The sequence below is a fragment of the Pseudogymnoascus destructans genome (assembly GCF_001641265.1).
Source record: "Pseudogymnoascus destructans isolate 20631-21 unplaced genomic scaffold scaffold_3, whole genome shotgun sequence".
Lineage (NCBI taxonomy): Eukaryota > Fungi > Ascomycota > Leotiomycetes > Thelebolales > Thelebolaceae > Pseudogymnoascus > Pseudogymnoascus destructans.
The window spans coordinates 505,438-514,599 of record NW_020167522.1 but is presented as its reverse complement, the minus strand read 5'-3'; the positions used below and the strand labels follow the sequence as shown (position 1 = coordinate 514,599).

General features: G+C 42.5%; 1 protein-coding gene across 1 annotated transcript; it reads left to right on the top strand.

Annotated features, from left to right (window-relative positions):
• Nucleotides 1-3,613: 3,613 nt before the first annotated feature.
• On the top strand, nt 3,614-4,160 carry VC83_01472 (uncharacterized protein; the record flags this gene model as incomplete). Its single annotated transcript, XM_024465150.1, has 3 exons — nt 3,614-3,647; nt 3,703-3,855; nt 3,910-4,160. 3 exons carry the CDS (start codon nt 3,614-3,616, stop codon nt 4,158-4,160), a joined length of 438 nt encoding a protein of 145 aa, XP_024327386.1.
• Between the last annotated feature and the right edge of the window lie 5,002 nt (nt 4,161-9,162).

Below are 9,162 nucleotides of genomic sequence, written 5' to 3'. Positions count from 1 at the left end.
TAATATTGAATTGTTCCAGTACATTGTGTACAACAGCTGCCATATTTTGTCCTGAGTGGACTCCAGTCATTGGCTCGAAACCAATAAGACACTATAAGATGTATGTTAGTAAGTTAATATATTATTATATAAGTTATAATCTGCTCACCTCTCTCCATTGCCAATCATCAGTGATATAATACACAGTAATTGCTAAGAACGCTAATTTGAACGGACTTTGCCATCCATCAAGGGCAATTGAAACCTTTGCCATAGGCGGTAAATCCAATAGTAGCTTCTCCATGACGTTGTTAAATTGCATTGTTAATTCTTTGCGTATAACTGTCCGGTGTGGAATTTCCAGGTCGGGTTTCAACATGTTTAGAACCTTTCGCACCTCCTTGTTCTCCACTATTCGAAAAGGGAGGCTTGATTAAATTATGGCTATAATCAACTGCTCTCGCCATGCTGTATGTGTGAAAGGCTGTATGGTATTCCTTTCCAAATGCGCACGCGGCAGCTAAAGAAGGTCATTAGCGTTACTCTAGAACGTTACTCTAGACCACTGGATAGATAACTTACTAAGTGTAAATGAGTTTGCGATCCATCCTTTCTACTACAAGCGCCAGATTTGGTGTGTCGGGTTAAAGTAGATGTGCTACTCCCACCTTGTCGAAGCTTAGGGTGTGCAAAAGCCCTCCAACACAACTGACATAGTACCTTAGGATTGCCAGTTCGGACCTCAGCTCCTTGGTAGAATTGAGTCCATATTAAGGACCTCTTCGACCTTGTCCAAACCATATGTTGGAATATCTCTCGATTGATGTTGTTTGAAATCTTCGCAGTCCACCATTGATGCCATTCGTTAGCGGTATCCTCCTTCCATATAACATATCAATTATTAGGAGACTTGGGTAGTTTTTCAAGAAGTTCATCAAGAGGAGCTTCAATTCCACTCAGTACATCATCTTGGGAGAAGATAAGTGCTGGCTCGAAAGGCAAGTTGATATCCTCAGTGTCAGAGGTAAGCGGATGCTCAAATTGTGACTGATTCATCATTGTAAATGGGCTTGGGCTCGACATGTTGTTAAGAGGATAGAGAAAATGTACTGTAGTAGGAGTGTAGGTCAATCAGACGAATGATGAATGTTAAGTGAGGCCTTTTGGAAGGACGGCCATTTCTTCATAGTCTTTTGCAACGGAACAAATGGTAGTACAGAATACAAGAATGCCACATTGCAATAGGGTAATATTTGAACTCTTTGTCGTTACTCTTTGCCGTTATTCTTTGCCGTTACGCATTGCCATTACGCATTGCCGTTACTCATTGCCGTTACTCTTTGCTATTCCTATTTTGTGTTAGTTGAACATAGTATTATGGAGTTAAACAATTTTGTCTAGCTCTAATTAGGTTTACCATAACGCTAGAGAGTAACGCTTACGAGTTTTAAATTACAAAATCAGCAATTTGGTTTCATTGGCTTAACAATTTGCTACATTAGCCCTATCTTATTTCAAAGTCCGAAGCTATATCTAGTACTATTAGCTGTTGCTACAGCATATAACAAGATAATGAGCAGTGTGTATAACCCTAAGTAGATACAGATCGATTATATTTCCTATGTAGCATAATATAAAGTTAAACTGTATAACCGACATTTGATTGTTAATTGGCCGGGCTGTATTCCTTGGCTCAGCCGAGGAGTAGAAGCATGCTGGCTTTTTGCTTTTGGGCTCTCTTCCGTTACTGCTGGCCGTTACTGTAGCCTACGTGTAACCGAGATGATGAGTAGTAGCCCTTATTTTTATTGGATGCAGAGTCTGTATATCCTAGCTAGTGTAATATGAATTGGAATTGCAAAGAGCGTTTGACTGTTAATTGGTCGGACTGTGTTCCTTGGCTCAGCCGAGGAGTAGAAGCATGCTGACTTTTTGCTTTTGGGCTCTCTTCCGTTACTGCTGGCCGTTACTATGAGTACAGTAGTCACTATTCGGAGTACTGACAAATAGTTTTATTAGATAGTAACGGCAGATAGTAACGGCAGAAGATCTCAAAATGGAATTCAGTAACCACAAAAACTCCATTGGTTTAGTATACTATAGTACAGTATACGACGTGAATTTACTCCTCCTCCTCCTCCTCCTTCTCCTCCTCCTCCTCTTCTTCCTCCTCCTCCTCCTCCACCTCCTCCTCCTCTACACGAACCCCGACAATGAAGCCGTTGAGGCTATCCTCGTCCTCATCATCGTCCTCCTCATCCTCTGATATAACCACCTCCACTTCTTCACCATCATCATCAAAATCTACCAGCCCATCTTCAACATCAGCATTGCTGTTATTCTCCCACTGCTTCACGAACTCTTTGATATTATCAGGGTTGCTAACCCCCCCAGCAAACTCTTCGATCTCCTTCCTTGAGAGTTCGGGCATAAGGATGTTGCCAGCAAGGGCAATATTGCGCTCCCAGCGCTCAATGACTGGGACCATGTTGCTGGCCCAGATATCCTTTAAGGTATTTTCTTCACCGCTGTCGCTAGTCGATGTCTTGCCAGTCTAACCATTATGTTAGATAGTATCGTCATGTTTTAGCTATTACTTACAGCTTTGCCTTCGCCCTTTGGTAGGGCCTTCAACTTCTCCTCCAGCTCCTCTGCATTAATGGCCGCAATAGCCGCACTCTCATCATTAATAGCGGCTGTGAGGCGGGAATTGGCGTCAATACCACGAGCGGTGCGCCTGTCCATGATATCCTGCTGCGTTGTAGCTAACACGGCAGCTTGTTCATTGGCCGTAAGGCCCTCCCAGTCATCTTTACCCTGGCGGGTACGGCGTGCACGGCTCATAGCCTAGCTTTGCTATCAGCTCTAGAACAATTGATATCAGGATGGTAGGATTGTTATACCTGTCGGTCCGCATTCTGAGCGAGCTCAATGGTGTGGGCAGTAGCTGCAATGACTTCCGCGCGTCTCTCCTCATATGACTTCGCAGTGGCTGGAGACGACATGGTAAAGTTGCGTTAGAGGCGATTTGGAGCTGATGAGCGTTACTATAGGGCGTTACTGTTAGCACTGGCTTTGATTATACTGTTGTGAGAGTACTTCAATGTGCTAACAAGGCGGACGTCTTTTGAAAGTAGGGGCGCAACTACTTACTGGTCGGGGTCGGTATAGTCAATAAATTTGGAAATCTAAAAGAAAGTTAATAATCAGAGGTAATCAAATGTAAGGGTGGTTTCTTTGCTAACTTACTCGTACTATTCTTTGTTATTGACACGTCCGGATTTGGAACAAGAAACGGAGTTTTTTTTGTTTGCAACAACACTTAAGCGCCCTTACTTCGAATTCGATCCTAACTTCTACAACAATTCTGAGATAACGCGTCTAGCAACATTGGTAAGTTCAATCTTCTTTACATTTGATTTAACCCTACAGTAACGCTGTAGAGTAACGGTATTGTGTTTATTTTACTAATATACAAGTTCTAGCAATTTTTCCTTCTGTCACCAACCTTTGTAAGTTCACCCCTTTTGTTCTTTGGGCGTTACAACTACAGTAACGCCCAGCAGTAACGCCAAATTGCTACAATATGGCAAATTAACATGTTTTAGATATCGCTCTCGCTCACATCTGTACCATGGCTCGCACCAAGCAAAAGCCTGAGCGCCACGGTAAGTATTCCACCCTACCCTACAAGCAATACAAGGTTACTAACTCAACAAACAGTCGATATTCACAAGACTGCGCGCCGAGCCCGCCAAGAAAAGATCTGGAGCTACAATGCCCAGAAAAGGAACTGGGAGCGGGATCACCCTGGCTCCAACTTCCCACAACAAGCCCCTCGCCCTGTCCCTCCTTTGAGCAAGGCTTCTGTCAACAGTATGCTATTCTTTTCTAATAGAATATTGTTCACACTACTAACTTATATGAAAGAACGGATCGTCGCCGAGATCCGACACTACCAGAAGTCGGCCGCCTGTCATACTGACATTCGTTGCACTCAGTTTGCTATCAAACTCAAGAGCAAACTTAGAAATCTCCTCCTCAAACCTACAAGTCACCATACATATCTTGGCTTATCACACCAACAACAGAAGCAATACTACTCAACGATTGCTGCAAACTCTTCTACTACATCTGTTTATGCTACATACATCACGGCATATCATTTGGACACTCATTGAACAAGTTATTAAGAAAATCTCCTCCTTAAGGGGGTGGGCCAATACTACCACATGGCATATCTCTACCAACTAGAGGCCTAGGAACATGAACGATAGCTCTAGAAGCTTCTACAACCCTCTATGATTCATTACACGTCATCGCTCCTTAGTTACCCACAAGATTGGTTAAGTTATGACATAATTTGTCTATAGGTACTCTGACCTTGGACCTCCTTTTCACTTCCTATAGGCTAGGAACCCAAGAGATGGTTCTATGGGATTCTCTTACGTTCACTACATGATTAGCAAGCTAGTTGTGGGTCGCACTTGATTTCTAATACATTTACCAAGCCTGGTTAGTCATGGAAAGTCATGGAAAATGAGAGAACTACACTCCTTTGGCATAAATAGGATTGCCCTTTCCTTAAGAAAGGGCAAGCAGACAATACAGTAAATCGACTAGCACATACTTCTACGTCTTTTCCAAGCTTCCAAGCATTGATCTTGTTATTCTCTGTTTTTGAAAAGTCAGTGAGGTGCTAACCTCTGACTTACCCCTGAGTTCTCAGACTCAACATTTGTTGCAACTTGTCTAAACCACTTCACCACATCATACACCTGATTGCTGCGTTGTGGAATAGTCTAAGCTACAACCCTTTGGCTCTGTTTCCTAAGACAGTGTGTTGTCTTAGTAAATTCATCCCTTCCTTGGGTGGCTAGATTCTCATATCTGGTGCACCCACCATTACACCTTGCCTGCTTCAAGCTTCAACTATTTCTATAGCAGCACTTCGATACTACAATGGAGGACGACCAAGCTCCTACAACTACTGCTGAACAGCAGATGCAACAACTGTTTGCCTTTATACAAGCTATAGCAAACAAACTTGAGAATTTGGAAAACACCTTTCAAGCCAACACTTCAGCAACACAATCTTCAACTCAGACACATCATACAGAGCTTCCCACAGCTCCTCTGGCTATTTCGAGTACCCCAGGTGCACTTCCTAAAATGCAAACACCAGATTTATACCATGGAGACAGGAGGAAGTTGAAGGGATTTCTTATGCAACTGGACATCTACTTCACCCTCAGGCCTCATCAGTTCACCTCAGACATTCAGAAGATCTATTTCGCTGCCAGCTACCTCCGTGGATCTGCATTCAACTTCTTTGAGCCATATCTTAGAAGACTTAGTGGCAACAACCAAAATACCACTACACCTTTGATTACCTCTTATGACCAGTTTCAAGAGGAACTTACCAGGACCTTTGGAGACATTAACGAAACTGCTACAGCAGAAAGAGAGCTACAGAAGCTATGTCAAAAGACCTCTGCTGCTCAGTATACAACAGAATTTAGGAGAATCACTTCTCACTTGACTTGGAATGAAGAAGCCTTAGTCTTCACTTACTACCAAGGGCTCAAGAGCTCTATTAAGGATGAACTCAGCAAAGAAGAACGCCCTACAACACTTCAAATGCTTATAGAGAAAGCTGTCAGACTTGATGATAGGCTTTTTGAAAGAAGAAAGGAGAAGAACCAAGACTGGCATCCAACAAGAAATTTCAACAATTACACCTCTACACCAACTGCTAAGGACTCAGCACCTGAACCTATGGACTTAGACGCCTCTATAAAGAGATCTACAGCAAATCCAGCACCTCAGCCTACAGGATACCCTCAAAAACTGAAAAGGGGTAAACTTACCCCTCAAGAAAGAAAACACAGAATGGACAACAACCTTTGTTTATACTGTGGCAAAGGGGGACACAGAATTCAGGAGTGCTATTCAGCACGGGGGAGTGCTGATTCAAAACATATAGCAGCCTCAGACACAGTCACAACTGCTATTCCTGAAAAACTTGAAAAATCCCTAGCAGGCACAACTTCAACTGAGACTATAACTTCTCCCCTAGACAACAAAGATGTGTCGATGGTGCTTTCTCAGAGTCTCACACACCTGTTAATCCCTATTCAACTCCATTTCAAACAACAGGTGTTGTCTACAAGGGCTATGATAGACTCAGGGGCAACAGGCAACTTTATATCTCAAGACCTCATCTTGACACACCAGTTACCTACAATTCCCAAACGCACTCCAGAGTTGCTCCGAGTCATTGATGGAACTCCTATCAGTTCAGGTTCCATTACCTGCAACACCCCAGTACTCAAACTTGAGATTCCCCTAGGAAAATCAACATTTTCAGACACCATCTCTTTAGATGTTATACCAATGAAGTACCCAGTTATCCTAGGTCTTCCATGGCTTCAAAGGCATGATCCAACTATCAATTGGAAGCATTTATCGCTTGGGTTTAGCTCAAATCCTGAGCTCAATACTGAAAAAACCCTTCAAGCCTCAGTTACCCCTATTCAGGTCCAAGACTCAAACTTGTCCCAGATCAAGGATTTTGACCAAACTATGGACGATATATCATCTCTGATATGGGTTAAACCTTTCCAACCTGTCCTGGAGATAGCAGCTACTTCAGATTTGGAGAAATCATCTCAGGAGGTCATTTTGCCTTTAGCATACCAAGACTACCAACATCTTTTTGACAAGGCAAAGGCATCAATTCTGCCAAAGCACCAGCCTTATGACCATGAGATACCACTCGCAGAAGGCTCAATGCCTCCCTACGGCCCTATCTACTCTCTATCTGAATTAGAGCTGAAAACTCTCAGAGAATACCTAGATGAGAACCTTAGTTCTGGCTTTATCAGACCTTCTTCCTCACCAGCAGGAGCTCCCATTCTCTTTGTCAAGAAGAAAGATGGCTCCTTGCGTCTCTGTGTTGATTATAGGGGCCTTAATGCAGTCACTGTTAAAAACAGATATGCTTTACCCCTTATCCCTGAGCTCATAGATAGGCTCTCTTCAGCAAGGATCTTTACCAAGTTAGATCTCAGGGGAGCTTATAACCTGATACGCATCAAGGAAGGTGATGAGTGGAAGACAGCATTCAGAACACGCTATGGTCATTTTGAATACCAGGTAATGCCTTTTGGGCTTGCCAATGCACCTGCTTCTTTCCAAGCTCTCATGAATGATATTCTAAGACCTTACTTGGATATCTTTGTTGTTGTCTACTTAGACGACATTCTTATATACTCTTTAGACACTCAAGAGCATGTTCTACATGTTAGACAAGTCTTAGAGAAGCTATCTCAAGCACAACTCTTTTGCAAACTTGAGAAATGTCTTTTCCATATGTCTCAAGTTGATTTCTTAGGACATAGAATTTCAACAGAAGGCATTCAGATGGACCCTGAAAAGACAAAAGCAGTACAAACGTGGCCTATTCCTTCCAGCATTAAAGAGGTTCAGTCTTTCCTTGGGTTTGCCAACTATTACAGGAGGTTTATACCAAGATATACATCCTTGGCTTTACCCCTTACTCAATTACTTCACAAGGACACTTTGTATCACTGGGATAAGACACAGCAAGATGCTTTCGATGCTCTTAAAGGAGAATTTAAAGAAGGGAAAATGTTACTACACTTTAACCCCTTGAAACCTGCCACTCTTGAGACAGATGCCTCAGATTTTGCTATTTCTGGAATCTTATACCAAGCTCCAAAAGACAAACAAGAAGAGCTACAGCCTGTGGCATTTTACTCAAGAAAGCTATCAGCAGCTGAACAAAACTATCCCATTACAGACAAGGAACTGCTTGCCATAGTATGTTCTCTAAAGCATTGGAGATGCTACCTTGAAGGGGCAAACTATCCTATCACTATTTACAGTGACCATTCAAACCTCTTGACCTTTACAACCACTAAACAGCTCAATAGACGACAAGCAAGGTGGTCTGAACAACTAGGAGGTTTTGACTTTGTTATAAAACATGTCTCAGGGGCCAAGAATCAAAGAGCAGATCTCCTCTCAAGAAGACATGACTACCAAGATTCTGCTAAAACTAGCAATACAAAGGCTCTGCTAGACTCAGCAAAGCTTATAGCAGCATCTTTAAGCAACCCTAGTACTACAGAGGACTTAGGGGTAAACTTATCCCCTCAAGACCAAGTTGCCCCAATTACCTCTTCTCAGGAACCAGAGACCTTTAAAGACTATACACCCTCAGCAACACTTCTTAAAGCATTCAAAGATGCTTACAACCATGATCCCTTTGCGAAAAGAACTTTGGAATACCTCCAGAAGAAAGGTTCCTCTCTTGAGAAAGTTGGACTACAGAATTTCTCAAAAAATCAGCATGGACTTCTCTTATTCAAGAACTATATCTATGTCCCAAGGGATAAACGATTACAGCTACACCTCCTACAGCAGTTCCATGATGCTCCAGCTGCAGGGCACTTTGGCTTTGCAAAAACTTATGAACTTCTAACAAGAAAGTTCTACTGGCCTAGTCTAAGGACTACTCTTCAAGACTATATATCTTCTTGCACTACTTGCAACTTGAACAAACCTACACGGCAAAAGCCCTATGGCCTCTTGCAGCCTCTACCTATACCAGAACGCCCATGGGACTCCATATCCATTGACTTTATAGTCAAGTTGCCTCCTTCTATCCCAAAAGGGGGTGCTACCCCTTATGACTCTATCCTTGTGGTGGTAGAAAGGCTCACAAAAATGGCACACTTTGAGCCTTGCAATGAGACTATCACAGCTTCTGAACTTGCGTGGCTATTCCTCAAGGTGGTCTTTAAATATCATGGAATTCCTGGACACTGGATCTCAGATAGGGGAGCAGTTTTCACTTCAAACTTTTTTAAGGAGTTCTCTAAACTCTTAAACATGGAACAACGCTTCTCTACAGCTTATCACCCTCAAACAGATGGCCAGATAGAGAGAGTCAACTCTGTACTTGAACAATATCTAAGAATTTATACAAACTATGCTCAAGACAACTGGGCAGATCTTCTCCATCTTGCAGAATTTGCTTACAACAACACAGTCTCTAACACCACAAAAGAGACACCTTTCTATGCAAACTATGGTTATCACCCTAGGTTTGAAGTGGCAGAACTGAATTGTCCTGAAAATTTCAAAAACCCTTCT